This window comes from Vitis vinifera, chromosome 4 (genome assembly GCF_030704535.1).
Source record: "Vitis vinifera cultivar Pinot Noir 40024 chromosome 4, ASM3070453v1".
Lineage (NCBI taxonomy): Eukaryota > Viridiplantae > Streptophyta > Magnoliopsida > Vitales > Vitaceae > Vitis > Vitis vinifera.
The window spans coordinates 24596435-24615964 of NC_081808.1; the positions used below are offsets into that span (position 1 = coordinate 24596435).

Sequence of the window (19530 nt, forward strand, 5' to 3'; positions counted from 1 at the left end):
AAAATTCATGAATAACTTCAACCAAATAATTGAGGGGCAAAAAAAAAAATGATCCTAATAGAGACCATCAAACAACAAAGAAACAAGAAATAAAAAATATAAAAAAATCATTCATAGAGTCTATTAGTAGTAAATCACATTTAACCATGTAGATATTGTTTCCTCTCAGATTAAAGGGGTTCTCACGACTTTAAAACGTATCTACAAAGTTAAGAGGAACTCATAAATATATAACTTGATATGGGATATTATAAACATCCCTCATGTAAACACAACATCTTCATTATGTCTCATAGGATTGCATGACTAAACAAACAAACACCTTTCACGGGATTGGGGATTGACTCTAATATCATTAATAATGATCCACATTCAATCGAGTAGATATTGTCTACTTTGTATCTAAAAGGGCTCTCACGACCTTAAAACTCGTTTATAAGATTAAAAAGAGTTCATACATATATAACCTCGGTTACTTTCTCTCTTATTTGATATGAGAGCAATAAATGTTGATAAAGTTCTCCAAACCAAAGTAGCATTGGCTTTTAGGAAATTACTTTTTGAGATTTTGCATACAAAAATCATAGGTCGGGGAGGGTGAAATATAAAAATCTATTGAGGAGGGATAATGTGATATGAAGATGCAAATTTTGCTTCAAAGGAAGGGGGTGGGGGGTGGTGGGAGGGACTTGCTCTCCTCGGCATATCTTTGGTTTTTTAGTTTCAAAAATCTTTTTAAGCACAAAATGGAAATATTTACATAATTGGAGTGGGTCATTATAAATAATATTAAAATCAATCTATCACCTCGATGTAGGTCTTTGTCCCTTTGACCTTACGAGGTATGTCTTTTTGTTTAATCCTACAATCCTTTAGGATGTGAAGAAGATATCATATGTAAATGGGGCCAATATTCCAAGACATCCGGCTTTGTTGAAAGATCTTGAAACCCTGGCAAGGTAGTCTAGCTCTAAGCTCTTTTGGGTTAACAATCTGTCTTGTTTTAAACTTCATCCAAATGCCATTTTTAACCCATTCAAAAACTACATTGACATTGTCATGGAATTATCAACAAATACCATACACGGACCTATGCATTTCCAATGTTTATTGAATTTGAGTAGCGAAAAGGGCTAATTGGTGATCTTCCCCCAGCATTAATGCTTACATATTTGTTACGGTTTATGGTCAATGTTGATCAGAGTGTATTTGAATTTCTGCATGTCCAAGCATCTAGCAAAAGAATAAACAGAAATCAAATGAGGACAGATATAAGATATATAATTAATGAAATAATTTGGTATATAGAAGGAATAACAAATAATCACATAGAAAAAATTGCAAACTGAAAGTTAAATAAAGAACATCAGATGTTATTATGAATTTGGGGTATGAAGCAAATCTAAAAGAAAAAACCCAAAAAATGAAATGGAAAACTACACTCTGAAGGACACGAGGCCTAGCTCTATGTCTTCTGGAACCCTACGCTGAGGTGGGAACTTCCTAAGGAGACTAGCAATGTATTTAGCAGTCTCCAAATATGATGCGTATTTCTTGATCACTTCATTGTTATCGTCAGCATTATGGTGCACTTCTGCGCCAGTTATGTCAAATGTCTGCATGGCCCTGGCCAGACTCAAGTCACCAAATTTTTTGCTGTTTTCCTTCCCTGCTAGTGTATCCTTGAGTGCCTTCTTCTTGAAAGTCCAGTTGCCTGTTTTCCAATTGAAGTGGTACAAAGGAAGGAACCGCTGGCCATAAGTAGCTATGAATTCCAGTGCAGCTAGGATGAACTCAAACTCCTCAACAGACATGTAGTAGGGGAAGCTGATTCTGGTCCATCCGGGTTTTATTCCATTGTAACCCTGTAATTGAACATAAGAAATTTGTGTAAATCTATGCTAACTGGATGATAGTTTTGATAAGTTATGACATTTGAAGAAGTGGAATATTTATATTTACATTTTGGATGGCAGATCTGAATGCAAGTGAACGGGTCTGGTCCACGTTGAGCAAGCTGTGGCCATAGGGTCCAGCACAAGCACACCCACCTCGAGCTTGGATGCCAAACAGGTCATTGAGGAGCTTGGCGACAAAAGGCCCATCAAGGGGCTTACCCCTCTTGTTTCCTGTTTCTCTCCACATGTAAAATCTTCCTTCTGTTTCCTCTCTGCCATCTGAGGAGGAATTCGTAGTGGAATAAACTAGGAACGACAGAATGGCCTGTCGCTTTTCAGTTGTATTTCCTAAAATCCTTATGTTTTGATTTGGAAGAAGTCTTTGCAACGCTGCTTCAGTGTACTTGTGCTCCAGTTGTTCGATAACATTGTAGCCGATGTATTCTTTTACCCAGAAAGCCAACGCTGTTCTGATTTTCTGGATGATGGGTGGAGTTCCGGCATCTTCCCTTTCTTCTATGTCATCCGCATATAAGGTGTCCTGTATTTCATGATAGCAGACAATAAAATTTTGATAGAAAAAAAAAAAATCCCTACATCTGGCAATATTTACAGAGAAGCTCACTCTTTCTCGAAGAATCAGATGATTTACCTTTTCATTGAAGCCATTGACAAAAGAAACAGTTCCACCCCCACAAGTTGATGGAGGGGAGGAACCCAGCCGATAGAGGATTTTGCTCATTAGAAGAATGCCAGGGGTTCCAGGTCCTCCCAGAAACTTGTGGGGACTAAGGAAAATAGCATCGTAGCCATCAATCTCCCCTGATCTCATGTCGACCTCCACGTAAGGGCCACTAAACCAAAAAAAAATTCAACCCAATGAGATACATACCTAAAATTGGAATAGCAAGGACAATACGGTTGATGCACAGTTTGTATACCTTGCAGCAAAATCAAAACATGCAAAGGCTCCGTACTGATGAAGAAGCTCAGCCAGAGCTCGAGTGTTGGAGTAAATTCCGGTTACATTACTACAAGCTGAGAAAGAACCCAATAGCGGGCGATTGGCGTGTTGGTATGACTCAAGTTTTTGTCTCAAAGCTTCAATGTCGAGTAAGCCATTGTCATCCAGACCAATCTCCACAACATCTGCTAGGCTCTGCCTCCATGAAAGGAGATTGGAGTGGTGCTCATAAGGCCCAACAAAAACTACCCACCTTTCTTCGTTCCTTAGAGTCTCCAATACCTTCTCCCTCACAATCGATGGAGCAGTGATTCCCATTACTTCTTGTAGCCGTTTGATTGCTGCAGTGGTGCCAGAGCCACAGAACAGTAGTGCGTCGTCTGGTTTACCACCCAGACACCTCTTTACATACTTGGTCGCTTCATGCACCATTTTTGTAGTCTGGTCTCCCACGAAACTATCGCATGTGTGAGTGTTTCCTATACACAGAGGTAACTAGTTATATGTACAGCAATTTATAAAGCTTTTAAGGCAATACAACTCATGATTTTCCTTTGAATATTTGAAGGTGAAAGCTTCAACTCAGACAATAATAGATTACTGAAATTACTAGGACTCGGTTTAACTCACCATAGAAGGGAAGAACATTGTTGACGATATAGTTTTCGATGAAGTGCAGACCCCGGCCTGAGGCGGTGTGATCAGCATAGGTTATCCTGCGGGTTCCAAAGGGAGAGCTGAATTCTGCATCACCAACCACGATTTGGGAGCGCAGCCAAGACAGCTTCTTCTCTATGGAGATGGCCCTTGGTGCATCCAGATCTTGCATACTAAACGATTCCGAGCCATGGGACAGATCATCTGGAGCCTCAGAGTCACTCGATAAAAATGAAGCCAAAGTTCCACTCTGGTTTTCTCCATCACTTGCATCCGCCTTCTGATCACCATTACTCTCTCCAAAGATGAATTTGTCTAGCTCCATTGCCTAGAAGAATTGAAATAGGCCGGGGGTCCCAAATAAAGAGAAACTTAAATGGGAGAAATTGAGGAAGGGAAGACGAGGAATGGATTGGGAGCATATGAGAGATGGTATTATTTATAAAAAGATATTTCCAATGTAATTAAAAAAATTGACTAAGCCTAGACGATAGAGAAACAAGCGGCCCGCATAAATTCTGACGATCCGATAAGGAGAAACAAAGGAATTGGAAGTAGAAACTTGGTACTGGTAAGAGACACAGAGAGAATTTTTGCTGTGGGTCAACGTCACTCAAACAGAAGGCAGCACATGTGTTTAATAAAACTAGAACAAATGAAAAGAAAAGTAGAAAACAACTAAAGAGGGCATCAAAACCAACAGCATCGATCCTTGGATTCCAGAATTCGGTCTAATATTTGGAAAAAGGAAGATAGTAGGTGCGCCCCCCCGCCCCCCCTCACTTTTACAATTTCTGCTTTTCATACTAGAAAATCAAATTTAATATTTTAACAAATGGAATTGACTTTGAAATGCATTAGGACCTAACAAGAGACACGGTGGAGTAACACGGTTGAAAGAAAAACATTTATTACATAATATTATTTTAATAAATATTCTTACTTAACAAAATCCAAACTAATAAAGAAACATTATAGGAGCAGCCACTCAAAATAAAACATTCTCTTTAATTTTTAGGAGCTAAATTTAATTCTAATTTTTAACAACTTTTTAAATCAAGGTTTAACTTTTCCAATATGTCCAACACCACCCCACCCCACCCCACCCCAACCAAGGACTTTTCTCAATAATACGGTAATTTTAAAAAGTTATGCTTAAATTATTGTAGTAGAAGAAGTTATTACAAATATATGGTAGTTTTTGCCACATAGGAGAGAGGAGAGAGGAGAGAGGGTGAACGGATAAATTTTTTTAAAAAAGGGAACTCGTCTCTTCAAGAGACGAGTTCCATGTAAAAAAATATATATATTTTAAAAAAAAATTCCAAATTATAAAATAATAATAAAAAAAAAAACAGTTTCTCAAGGGAACTCGTCTCTTCAAGAGACGAGTTCCCATGGAATTCCCAAATTAAAAAAAAAATCCTCAAAAAAAACAATTCCTCAAGGAAACTCGTCTCTTCAAGAGACGAGTTCCCATTAAAAAAAATATATATTTTTTCTAAAAATTCCCAAATTAAAAAAAAAAAAAAACAAAAAAAAAAAACAACTCCTCAAGGGAACTCGTCTCTTGAAAAGACGAGTTCCCATGGAAAAAAAAAAAAATTTTAAAATATATTTTCTTTTAAAAATATTCTTAAATTAAAAATAAATAAATAAAGGAACTATATATATATTTTAAAAAAAATTCCCAAAAAAGCAATTCCTAAAGGGAACTCGTCTCTTGAAGAGACGAGTTCCCATGGAAATTTTTTTTTTTTAAATATATTTTTTATTTAAAAAAATTCCCAAATTAAAAAAAAAAAAAAAAAAAAAAAAACAATTCCTCAAGGGGAACTGGTTTGTTTAAGAGACGAGCATGGAAAATATATATATATATATATATATTTTTAAAAATATATATATATTTTTTAAATATATATATATAAAAATTCCCAAATTAAAAAAAAAAAAAAAAGAATTTCCTCAAAGGAACTCGTCTCTTGAAGAGACGAGTTCCCATGAAAAAAAATATTTTTTAAAAAAAATATATTTAAAAATATATATATATTTTTTAAAATTCCCAAATGAAAAAAAAAAAAAAAACAATTTGCCATGGAAAAAAAATTCCCAAATTAAAAAAAAAAAAAAAAAGAAATTTCCTCAAGGGAACTTCCATGAAAATATATATATATATATATATATATATATTTAAAAATTCCCAAAAAAAAAAAACAAAACAATTCATCAAGGGAAGTCGTCTCTTGAAGAGACGAAATTTTTTTTTTTTTAAATTCCCAAATTAAAAAAAAAAAAAAAATTCCTCAAGAGAACTCGTCTCTTGAGGAAATTCCTTTTTTTTTTTTTTTTAATTTGGGAATTTTTAAATATATATATATTTTTAAAAAAAATATTTTTTTTCCATGTGAACAGTTCCTTGAGGAAATTTTTTTTTTTTTTTTAATTTGGGAATTTAAAAAAAAATATTTTTTTTTCCATGGGAAGAGACGAGTTCCTTGATTCTTTTTTTTTTTTTTTTTTTTAATTTGGGAATTTTTTTTTAAATATATATATATATATATTTTAAATATTTTTTTTCCCATGTGAACCCGTCTCTTGAAGAGACGAGTTCCTTGAGGAATTTTTTTTTTTTTTTTATTTGGGAATTTTTTTTAAAAAAATATATATTTTTTTCCATGGGAACTCGTCTCTTGAAGAGACGAGTTCCCTTTCCGAGTTGAGTTGCGAATTGTTTTTTTTTTTTTTTTAATTTGGGAATTTAAAAATATATATATATATATATATATATATATATATATATATTTTAATGGGAACTCGCCTCTTGAAGAGACGAGTTTCCTTGAGAAATTGTTTTTTTTTTTTGAGGAATTTTTTTTTTTTAAATTGGGATTTTTTAAAAATATATATATATTTTTCATATGGAACTTGTCTCTTCACCCTCTCTCCTATGTGGCAAAAACTACCATATATTTGTAATAACTTCTTTTACTACAATAATTTAAGCATAACTTTTTTAAATTACCGTACTATTGAGAAAAGTCCCCCCAACCCCCACCCCACCTATCGTACAACTTTTAAACCACCCGCCCCCCGCCGCCCCCCTTATTAAGTCGTATAAGTTTGAAGTATTACTTATTAAATGCACACTTTATTATTATTATTATTGTTATTAAATGCACATTTTATAATTTTTAACAACTTTTTAAATCAAGGTTTAACTTTTCCAATATGTCCAACCCCGCCCACCTATCAGGTTGTATAAGTTTGAAGTGTTACATGTTAAATGCACACTTTATTATTATTTATTTTTGACGATGATGATGATGATTATTATTATTATTATATATTTATGTATTTTATGTGTATATTATAAATTAACTAAAATAAAATTATTGTAAATAAGTATTTTTAATTATTGTAATACAATTTTTTATAATAACTAAATACAAGATAAATATAAATTTATAAATAAAATTATTAATATTTTAAAATAAAAAATAGTTATATTATGACATCCTACATCGGATAGGGGAAAGTTACTAGCGCTATATAAGTATGAACTCCTCTTAACCCTATAGACGTATTTTAAAGTTGTGAAGACACTTTTGGGTTCAAAACGGACAATATTTATACAGTTGGGAGCGGGTCATTACAAATTGTATTAGAGTCGATCCCCGACCTCGGTGTGAGGGTTTGTTTGGCATCGTAGGGGTGTTTGTCTGTTTGGCCTCATAATCCCATAGAACAACATCTCATATCAAATAAGGAGAAAACTGTAGATGCATTTTAAAGTCGTGAGGGCCCATTTGGATCCAAAGCGGGGAGCGGATCGTTACATATACATATATAGTAATTTCTTTCATATCTTAAAATATATCCAAATGAAATGTATTATAATATTTAATATCAACGTGTTTTCAAATCTTGTATATTATAACAGATATCAAAATAATTTAAATATGTATTTTATTTCTTATATTATCATTTCTTGGATTTTTTTCAATATTTTTATAAGTTTTGATTTATTTTCATTCACTAATATTTTTTGTTGAAGCTTCTGTTAATATTTCCCGATATATCATGATATATCCGTAAAATCTAACTATCGATATATTAGTAAAAACCAATATTTTCATCATTATCTCCAAAGACAATATAATCACTTTTTGATTCATCAAACTCCAAAACTATATTTTTTAACACAAAATTGTTTGTTTCGGTGTTAAGATACTATATATATATATATATATATATATATATATTTTCACTTTCTCCTTTATATGTCAATAATACAATATATTCTTTTTTAACTTTTTTTCAACATAGTTAGTTTGCTTTTTTATATTGTTAGTTGCACTGCTATATTCATAAGCATAATGACCATATTTTCTTTTGTTATGATTACAATTATAATATTGAATTTGAAATTTATCATTCATTTCCATTTCGTTTTACCTTGAGTTATGTCATCTTCCACCCCTCTTTTGGAATATGAGTTTTGACTTTGTTTTTTCATTATTTGACTTCAAACATTCCTTTTACAAAATGTTCTCTTAAAGTTACCTTAAACAAGAATCCCTATGGTACACTACCTAGTGTTCACTAGACTACCATTGAAATCATTCTCGACACACCCGTAACCTTTTCAGTATACTCATCTTTTAGAGTGACATCCTTCCTTAAGTTAAGAGATTACAAATTAAAGACGATCAAAGAGGATAATTATACCAAAAATATTGATTATCTACCTTGCTTTAGATGTCCTTCTAGAGGTGCTTCTACGGGTTGTGTCACCTTGAAAAATTCTGATTTGAACGCCAAATCGGTTTTAAATGATCTAAAATTTGTGCTCACATTGCTCAATTCCATACCTCACCTCTTGCATTTCATTTGGGACCGTAAATTAAGGTCATCTTGTGCTTGGAAAAAATGCCACAAAAAATGTAAGCAAGCTCCTCATCACAATCAAATACAATGGGCTATGCATTGTTACATAACTTACATATATAAGTATGCACCTATTATACGACTAAGAACAAAACCAGGGATCCATAATCTTACAAATAAATACCTAATTGTAACTATTACCCCACCCACTCTATCCTCGTATATGGGATTGAACACTTAAAAAAAGTTTAATATCAAAGTAAAAAAAAAAAAAAAAAAACTATTTATTGAAACTATATTTTGATTTATGTAAAAATAAAAAATATTTATATTTAATAAAACTTATATAATATAAATATTATCATTTAAAAATTATGACTTGATTTTGAATTAGCTTCTAACTAAACCTTAGAAGCCTTACGGAAGCTATTCCAAACGAAGTGATATCTGTTTTAGCAAAGCTGCATGCAAGGTTAGCTGGTTGCTACTCATCAGAAGATAGGGCGCGCTTTCATGCTCTAATCTTGCGCCGGATTACCAACCATGCAACGCTTGGGCGCCCACTCCTGTGATGGGGCCTAAGAAGGTTGACCTAGTTGTGTCATTTTTCTCTGCAGCATACAATGGAACATGTCATAAAATTGCCAAACTACATTTAGATTTTGGACTTCTAACCAAACAAGAGTCCAATATTATACGCTTAGAACTTTGGTAGCTCTAGTGTTAGGTTGGTATTGGTTGTGGGCACTTCTCTTTTAATATAAACCAAAACAAGAGTTTTTATTTTTTTTTATTTTTTTACATAGTATTTTTTATAATATTACATAACTTCCAAAAAGTGATTTTTGAAAGAAACATTTACCAAATGCTAGCCTAGAATTACTTTGAGTGGTTCTTCAATTCTATGTTTGATTTTAAGAAAATATTAAAATAAAAAACTAATAAAAAATTAAATATAATTAAAATTAGTTAAAAATTTATGTATTTTTAAATTATTTAATTTTTATATAAAAAAAATAAAAAGAAAGATATGTTTAAAAATATATACAAAAATAATTTATTAACATTAAGTTTTTTTTTACATTATTTATTTATTTACTTACATTTCCTTCGAATCATTAATTTTCTCGTAACCAAGGATAAAATTTTGAAGGGTTTTTAAGAATTAGTGAGTGTTTCTCACCATCGTTTCATAAGTGTTTACTTCACTTATGCAATGATGAAAATATCAGTAATTACGGATATATCGGTACTTCAATTTTACGAATATATCAAAGATATATTGGCGGATATTTTGAAAAAAAATATCGATAAACCTAAAATTGATCAAAATTTATAAAAATATTAGAAAATTTTCATAAAAATGTAATTAGAAGTATAATAATATTTTTGAGTTGTTTTATTAAATAATTTAATATATGTATAATATGATTTATCATATTTGATAATAATATCGTATACATCGATAAAAATATGAATTTTATAAATGTACATTTATTATTAAATTACATCTAATATTATGATATTTGATTGTAATATGTCTAATTTTAAAATATATATTAATATTAAAATTATGATCCATTTAATTCCATTTTATTAAACAATATAAAATAAATTATGATATATGTATAATTTTTTAATATTTAATTAATTATTAATGATATTAAAAACATTATGAAGAAAATTATATAATTTTTATATTTTTGGTAATCAATTAAAAGAAAATTTTGTATTTAATTATAAAATAATTATAATTAATTTGCTCTTTAAAATATTCTTTTAATATTTTCTTTATATAATAAGTTTAAGTATATATATCTTTAGTGCATAATATATAAAAAGGGTGAGGGTGCCCGGAGGATAAGTGGTTTGAAAGGTTTGAGGTTCAAATCCCCTTAGCAACAAAGGATTTTTTAGGTACTGTAGCGTGCAAACCGTCGTTGACCCGTGTTGATTATGTGATATATCGGGAAAAATTGCGAGATATCGCCGATTTTTGGGGATTTCTCGCGAAATTTCGCCAACCTGATATTTCTCCATGAAATATTGTATCAATACCTTTCGATACACGATATATCGCCGACATATCACGATATTTTCCTCCTTGCACTTATGTTAAAGTGCATTTGACAATAATTTTAAAAATAATTTTAACTTTTCTAATACTTAAAAAGAAAAAAAATTCAAGTGTTAGAAATATTAAAAACATTTCTTAGGATTACTATCAAACATATTCTTAAAGTTCATTTGACAATAAATTTAAGAAGTGTTTCTAATATTTTTAATATTTGAAGGATAAAAATTTTAAATATTAGAAAAACTAAAAACACTTTCTATAATCACTATCAAACATATTTTTATAGTGCGTTTGGTAGTGATTTCAAGAAGTGTTTTTAACATTTTTAATATTTGAAAGATAAAAAAAAAAAATGTGACAATTGTGTTTTAGACCTAATTGGACCAAAAATTAAGCTTTGGTCCATATAAGTTTACCATTTAAGCCCAAGACCTAGAGAAAATGTGAAAATTGAGAAGAATAATATAAATTTTTCATCTTTCCAAAAATGACTTTTATTGACTATGAAAAAAAAAAAAGTAAAAAAACATTAATTTAAATTTTATTCCCTTTATGAACCTCATTAAAATTTAATTTAATTTAGTGATTTGGAAAAAAATACACCTTTTTCCAAAAAAAATAAAAAATTATTATTATTATTATTATTTAAAAATCAAACATATTGGAAAATATATATTTTTAAAATTATGTATGTAAAAAATAACTAAAAATATGTCAAAATTATTTTTTTTAAAATGATATATTTTTAGAATATGATTTTTAAAAAAATTAGTTTTCTAAAAATAATAAATTTTCAGGATAATTATTAAAAAAATTAAGATAAAAAAATTTATCAAACATTATGGTAGAAAATACTCAAAATAGTTTTGAAGGGTATATTGGTCTTTTCACATTTTATATCATTCTCATCAATTATGCAATTTTTATGGGTCAAATCTTAATTTTTTTGTCCAACTGGGTCCAAAACGCAATTGTCCCAAAAAATTTTAAGTATTAAAAATATTAAAAATGTTTTATAGAATCACTGTCAAACACAAGTGTGTTTGGGAGTGATTATAAAAAATTGTTTTATTATTTTTAACATGATAAAATTTTTCAAGTATTATAAATATTAAAAGCACTTTTTAAAATTACTATAAAAAAGGAACTTGTTCTCATATGACCACCAAAACTAACATAATCATTATTTTTTGTTAATATATTATTATTATTTACTAAGCAGCCTAGGTTGAGTCAAGCCAATAACAAAGAATATATATACATGTTATTTTAAAATATGAAGGCAATGAAGCAAAGGTCCTTTTGATTTTGATTTCAGCATTTGATCGGTGGTTGTTGGTAACCATAAATTTCCAATGAAACCCATCAACAGCCAGCTGTTTTTCTCTGGGACTTGCCATTTATTCCATTCAAATTCCACCAATTACACTCCAATGAAAATATAGGTACTGTATGTTTTATATTTGAATTTATCGTATTTATTTTCTTCATCATTTAAAGCTCTTGTGATTGAAAAGAAAAACTTGGGACAACCACGAAGAAAATTACTAAAATAGGTAATCGAGTTTGGCTAAGGCTTCAAGCCTAACGTTTTAATACTAAAATAAGCAATTAGGTTTAGCTAATTAAATTATAGCAATGCCAACTTTTTAGTACCTACTGAAGAGTTGTCTCCAATAGGTAAAGACAGGTGGCGGGTTCAAAGAAAAAGAAAAATTGCAACAACCGGTTGTGTTGTGGTGTTAACGGTTATTTTCCTCTTTTTTTTTTCATTATCCTTTTCCATTTTTAATATATTTATATCTATAAAAAATATATTTAGAAAGACTATTAGAAAATAAAATCTTGAAATAAAAAATAAAGAAAAAAATTTAAAAACATTGTAACAGGATAACTTAATAGGATAAGAAATAAAAGAAGAAATAATGAGAATAAAACTTTGTGTAAATTTCATTAGTAGATCCCCTTTTATAGATAGTCCAGAGAAGGTTAACTATACTAGTTAAGAAATATCACGGAACAAATGATCAACCATCCTAACAAATTTAAAAACTTTGGCTACCATTGTTTGTTTATCTAATTTCTATAGTATTGTTATACCACTATGGGTAATATATGTCCCATTTGAGATCGAGTTTTATGAGGATTTGAAAGATAGTTGGCATCCTTATAGCCAAGTAATTAGGACTTAGATCCTTTCGAATCAAATAAGCTCATGTTAGTTGTTCCACAAAGATATCGTAATAAGTGTTGGACTCTATTCCAATATTTTCAAGTTCATGTGGAACTACATCTTGCAAGCAAGTAGTAAGATGTCTAGTCATGTACAATTTACAAGGTACATGAGTGCATAACAATACTAAGATAAGGTGCTTTTGGATTAAGTATTTCTTCATTATTTTCTTTTGGAGGAAAGAAGTCATTTTCACTTTTAGTGAGCAAACTACCACTGGAGATTTTGGTGGATGTGATTTATCCTTATGAATCTTCAAAACTTTTTCGGTATATGTTGATGATGGATGAACATTCCATTTGAAAACTACTTCATTTTCAAGCCAAGATAGAATTTTGTTTTCCCCAAATATTTCATTTCAAATTCTCTCTTCAAAGAATTAGTGGGTTTAGATGTCCGTCACTAGGGCAACACCGAACAGTGGACGGGCTGAGTGATTGGTTCTAACAACTACATTGATCCGGGCATGTTTCAACATGGCCCAGATCCATCTGATCTAATGGACAAAGGAGGAATTACTTCTACCAGTAGAATGCCTCAACAAGGCGGACAGGAAAATGCTAAAGTCGGGTGCTCTAGGGCGGATCGCTCAGTTGGTGACCTGTCCAAGCTAGAGTTTCGGGCTCATTTTCATATTTCGGACACCATCCCGATTCAGCTATCGAACGACAAAGCTTTATTGCTAGTCGATCTCTTGAATAACATGATATACTTTAATAAGGAGTAGTTTGTTGTGGGACTCTGTCTCTCCATTTCTTCCATTCTTAAACAATTTCTTCACTTCACATAAATTCCTATTGTCTTCCTTCATCTTAATATCATTCAGATACTGATGGGGTGCAATGTGTTAGACATGCTTTTCTAGTTAGATTTCTCCCTACTGGAAGTCTTGTTCATTTACACTGTTAAGATAAGCTAAAATGAGAGGTTCAACTAATCTACCCACATCCATTCTCTCCAGTTCGTGACCAATCTTTTGGACTCCAGCAAAGGTTAGGCTAAGGGCCTGTTTTGGTGTCTAGCCCCTATAGTGGTTCGTCTAAGGGCCTGGACAAAGTTTTTGCTCCTTAATGTTCGTTGGAGATTCCAAGTAAACCATGTTTTTACCATTTTCGTCTTGTCTTGCTATTATTCTATCCTTGTTGCTAACCTACTCACGATCTTTATGTTCTTCTAATGCAGGTAAGGAAAGGTTGGGTTGTCTTATAGAGTGGATGGAAAAGACTTCATTTGCCTGTCTAAACAAGTTGTTCGAGATTGACACTGCTGAACGGGCTTAAAACGTTCTTCTATCGGACAAGAACCTCCAATCCTTGATTGAAAATCCAAAGCCTTTCATCATCCTGGTGTTTTCCCGACTAGCTTCTTTGTCTCTAATACCCAATGAACATTTCGTGTTGAAAGAACTACCTTTCTACGAGATTGCTCGTTTAGCGGATTCTGAAGCACACCAAGCTCATCTAGAGGAACGTGAGAAGAAACTCCAGGAGATAACATTGAGGCAAGCTCCAATTGCTAGTCGTTAGGCTTCCAATTCCATTGTTCGTCCTCCTATTCAAAAGAAGAAGACCGCGACTCGTCCCGTCCAGAATGTGAGAACTTCGTCTCCTGCCTCGCTGTCTTCATCGCCTTCTTCGTCTTCTTCTTTTTTTTCATTATCCTCTTTTTCTAGTGACGAGACAGAAGCAGGGAAGGGTCGGTTGGTGCCCCCAATTATTTGCGGGGAAAAGGAAGAAGAGGAAATGGCTACCAATTTGAGAACTGAATTCCATGAGAGGCAACGTAAGTGCCTGTCTGAGTTTATCATAATCGGCCTCTCTTCTTCAAATAAGGCTCGTTTGGCAACCAGTTCGGACTCTCCGCCCAAGCCAACACTATTGACTCTTACTACAGTTGTTGCCTTGGGCCCGGCTGAAAAACCTCCCTCTGTTGGCAATAATTCATATCACGAAATGAGAAAGCCCTTTGTTGTCTAGAAAAGTGTCAGTGAGGAATTGTTTGATTGTCTGAACCCTTCTATTCTCTACTTAAAGCCAGCTTACGTCTTCAGTCGGGAGGAAATGTTTGAGTTTTTAAGTCGTATCCCCTCTTTCACCAAAAGGGAGCCTTCAGTGCACAACATGAGAGTGTTTTTTCCAATTAATCAATGGATTCCAGTTGAGATGGACGAAGACCCCAATCAATCCTTCATGGCGCAGTTTCTTCACCATACTTCGAACACTGCTATTGCCCGCATCATGCATATGAATGACTACACTGCTTTTGAGACAACGGAAGTGATATGTCATCCCCTCTTTTTCCACTTGTAAATTTTCTCATTTTTCTTTTAACCTCTTATTTCATAGTGATCTTTGTTGTCCCTAAGTAATAACCAAAGTTCGTAACCTCATGTGGCAACGAGTGCACCTCTTCTAGTGACTGGAAGCAACCGAAACCATGAGGGCATACATTGCCCATAATATGGACGAAAACGAGGAGCTTCAAGTTGGCTTGGAGACGGCAAGGAGCGAGGCTACTGCTGCTTGAAATCTGGTTGAGGAGGGTGCCTGTTTACTAAGGAAAGTCGGGGATGATAAGGAAGCATCCCACACTGAGGCTCGCTGGCTGGATGAAGAGAAGACGACTATAACAGTCAAGAAGGAAAAGACTGAAGATGAGACTATCTGGTTGAGGCGAGAGCTACAAGACCTCCGGGCAGGGTTTGTCGCTCAGAAGAAGGATCTGGAAACGGACTACCAGAAGCAGGTCAATGATATGTTCTTATATGACTATCAATATTGTATGAAGAAACATGACATTGCTAACGATGCTCTCAACTTCCCTTTTGATGATGAGGACGATGAGTATTTTGGGCAGCCCTACCGTAAGAGATGAGTCTCTTCCAGGAGATTGACATTCCAGTAATGATGGCTCCCATGGCGAGCAGACTTGACCTTTGGTCGGCTGTGACTTGGACTTTTATGCCTATACAAACAATGTATGCTCTTTTGAGTTTTTTTCTTCAATATGAATGCACTTATTAATTTTTCTTCAAGTGTGCTCTTTTTAGCTATTTGTTATCGATTGTCTTACCTTTTGCTACATTGCCTCATTTGGTTAGAAGACTTAGAACTTCTTTCCTTATCATTCTTGGTATGTTGATTAGTGACCAAGACTTGTTAAGAGGCCGCTCGGACATCATCTTCGAGCACATAATACTTGTTTGCCTGCCTGAATCTGTCATCCATTGTTATGAGTGGTTTTTTCATGAGAGACTCAAAAAATGAAATGTCCAGGCTAATGCTTCACTTAAATATCTACAAGATGGCGTCCATACTGTAGGATTCAACTTGAAGCATCGCTTGTCTAAACCGTTTCATGAAATCTCTTAGCGTTTCATTTTTCTGCAACTTGATGTTCTGTAGGGTTCTTATGTTCTACTTTTGGCAAGTTGAATATAAGTAGTAACTCATAAAGGCTTTCGAAACGTCCCAGAATGTGTTCACATAATTCTACGAGAGGTGATGGAACCAGGAGAGAGCTTGGCCATGTAGGCTGGTCGAAAAGACTTTACACAGCAGTGCATCATTCCCTATGTCGAGAGTCATGAGCTGTCTGAAGTGCATAATGTGTCAAACGGGTCACTCATCTCGTTGTATATTGTGAATTTGGGCACCTCGAACCCTCTAGGCGGTTCATAACTAAAGATATGGGGGCTAAATGGCATGGAGAGCATGTCATCCAATTGTTGATTGATATGGTCAAGTAGGGCTTACGTTGTTGGCACTCCCGCCTGCTGCTTCCTTGGTGGTTAAGAGGGTCATCCAGATGTGGTTATTGCGCCTGGATGACCTAGACGTGCCCTCAAGGTTTCTAACATGAGCGATTATGCCTCCACGCCTAGTGCTTGAGGTCCTAGTCGAGCTCACATCGTGTCAGACAAATGCAACCCTCTACAGCGCCTCATTTTCCTTGATGCCTGGGTGGAGTTGGTGTCTTTGTCTGACTGCATTTGACGAGTTGGCGAAGACTCCTCCTTAGATCATCTCGAGTAGTTGTTAGAGGATTGAGAACTATGTGCCCCTGAGGAAAGATGCCTCAATAGTTTGTTGCGAGGCTGTTTATCGGTTATGAGTGTGCCAATTTTAAGAAAGGCTCACTATTGACATTTGAGCTTGCAACTCTTAGTTGTTTCATTTGGCGAAGCAGAGTTTACATCCGCCGCTCATTTTCTCGTTGGCGTCTCTTCATCCTTTCACGCCAGGCAAAATAGTATTCGTCACCCATAGCTGATGATTGGTTTTTGGAAGGTGTTGACATCCTTAGTCAGTTCCCACAGACGACACCAATGTTGGTGTTATGCCAACTTGATGCAGGCTCGTCTAACTTCACTAGAGTCAAACTAATTGCTTCCCTGCACAAAAGGATATCTACACAAGTGGTATGGGCACGCCCCTCCGAAGCTTAAGTCAAAATCTAGCGAGAATGAATCCAACTTTTTGAATAGTTATGCGTGCACGTACCTTTTTCATGATTTTAGAGGGGTTTTTATAAAACATATAGCGCTATCATTACAGCATTGATTGTGCATTCATGTCTTTCTTACGCTGATGATTGTCATCATGACGAATACTATGTCTTAATAAGGTAGTCAATGACATTATCTTAGTATGAATGGGACAATCATACCAAATAAGAGTTGTTGATTAGCGTCATTTATTGTCTGTCATGCAAGAATCTTAGACCATGTCGTTGATTGTACATTTATGTTTGTGAATGTCACTAATTGCGCGTAACAATTGAGGGACATTGATTTTTGGTGTAAATGTTGTTTTGATTGTCGCTTAGGCATTGGTGGTGGTTAATCATCCACTCAATGCCTGAAATTTCTGACTGACTTGGTTTGTCCGTCTAGAAGTCTTCAGTTGGTCTGTCAATTCCATCTAACATTGGGGAAGAAGGGAATTTTTCTTTCCTTTTGCGTCAGACGGAACTTGTCTTGGTCCAAACGGATTGCTCCCATACGGATTATCTACTTAACTTGGACAATCAAATGGTCTTGAACTTGTGAAGGACACGTGGAGGGAAGTTTCCCATATCTTTTCCCAACGCCGACCTATGAGATTTGAACCTCCCCTTTAACACCAAATGATCACGCTATCTATCACCCTTTTCAATTTTTTTTGTTCAAACTTGATACGGGGTGAGCACTTGCACTTCCAACAACATTTCTTCCTTTCAAATAGGCAAAGAGGCAAGTTTATGTTCACCTCACAATCCATAAAAATAGTGATAACGTTTTGAATATATTTGTAGGATAAATTTAATATTTAATGAGGCCCAAACTAAGGGTCTCCAAAAAGCCCGCGGCCCGCTTTAGGCCCGGCCCAAGCCCGCGCGGGCCCGAGCTCGGCCCGAGCCCGTTTATGGGCGGGCCGGGCCGCGAGCCTAAATTTAGGCCCGGCCCGGCCCGTAGGCCCGCCCTTAGGCCCGCTCCTTTAAAAAAAAAACTACAAAAATAAAAAGTATTAAAAAAAATATTCATTTCAAAATTTTATTCATTGAATGTATAATTACATTTAAAAATGTGGGAAAAGTTTACATCACTACAAAATAAATACATCCCAACTAGGTTGACACCTATTTATTTGTCAATCATCTGTATTTTTCAACCACAAAAAATAAAAATAAAAATATAATATACATTTAGTCATTATTTTCTGGCGGTGATGGCGAACTATCATGCATCCATGAAGATCTTGATAGTTTTAAAGATTCCATATCGGCAAGCATCTCTGTTTCTCGAATGGAATCGTACATCCTTTTATCTGCTATTTCCCAATCTTTTACACATATCCCTGCTTCAATAACGTCTGGCGCTAAGTTGCATCGTTTTTTACTAATAACTCTTCCACCTGCACTAAAAGCAGCTTCTGATGCAACTGTACTCACAGGAACTGTTAGTACATCACGAGCAATTATAGAAAGCACAGGATATTTGTGTTGATGTGATTTCCACCATATTAAAATATCAAAATCTTCTTGATCTTCAAATGGAATTATATCAGTATTAAGATATTTATCTAAATCAGATGTATTATTTGGAGAACTATTTGTTGTCTTTTTTCGACTTTTCAACATTTCTAGAGTTCCTTTATAAAAAGATGAGGAGTTTGTAGATGTAGGTGGTAATTTATTAGTATTAATATCATTACCATATTTTTCTTTATAATAGTTATATAAATTATATAATAATGAATTTATTTCATTTTTAATTTCTTCAATTTTTATTTGGTCATTAAAATAAATAATTGTTAACCATTCATCCAAAGCTTCAAATTTCAATCTAGGGTCCACAATTAAAGCAATATAAAAAATTAAAGGTATTTATCCCCAATATTTTCTAAATTTTTCTATCATTGCAAATATTGTATCATTAAACATTTCAAAACTTAAATATTTTTGAAGTACAATAAAAATATTAGTTATTTGCATAATAACTCGATTTGAAGTTGGATAATATACACCACAAAAAATGTTTGTTGAAGTATCAAAAATTTCAAAAAGATCTCTTAAAAGATCTGCAACATGCCAATCATAATCACTTAATGCATAAATATCTGCTTCACAATCATTGTTAAGTAATTGTATTTCATATAATTCGACTACTTTTCTATATTTTGTAATATTTTGTAAAAGTTTATATGTGGAATTCCATCTAATGGCCATATCCAAATTTATATTTTTTCTTTTCATATTTAACATTTTGCAACATTCAAAAAATAATTCATGTTTTGCTTGAGAACTATTAATACTATATGCAATGCCTCTAATT

General features: G+C 33.2%; 1 protein-coding gene across 1 annotated transcript; it reads right to left on the bottom strand.

Moving 5' to 3' along the window:
• Positions 1-1352: 1352 nt before the first annotated feature.
• On the bottom strand, positions 1353-4039 carry LOC100243660 (uncharacterized). Its single transcript, XM_059736533.1, has 5 exons — positions 3493-4039; positions 2840-3341; positions 2551-2752; positions 1963-2439; positions 1353-1865 (listed from the first exon to the last, which is right to left on the bottom strand). Exons 1-5 carry the CDS (start codon positions 3842-3844, stop codon positions 1437-1439), a joined length of 1962 nt encoding a protein of 653 aa, XP_059592516.1. The 5' UTR covers positions 3845-4039; the 3' UTR covers positions 1353-1436.
• Between the last annotated feature and the right edge of the window lie 15491 nt (positions 4040-19530).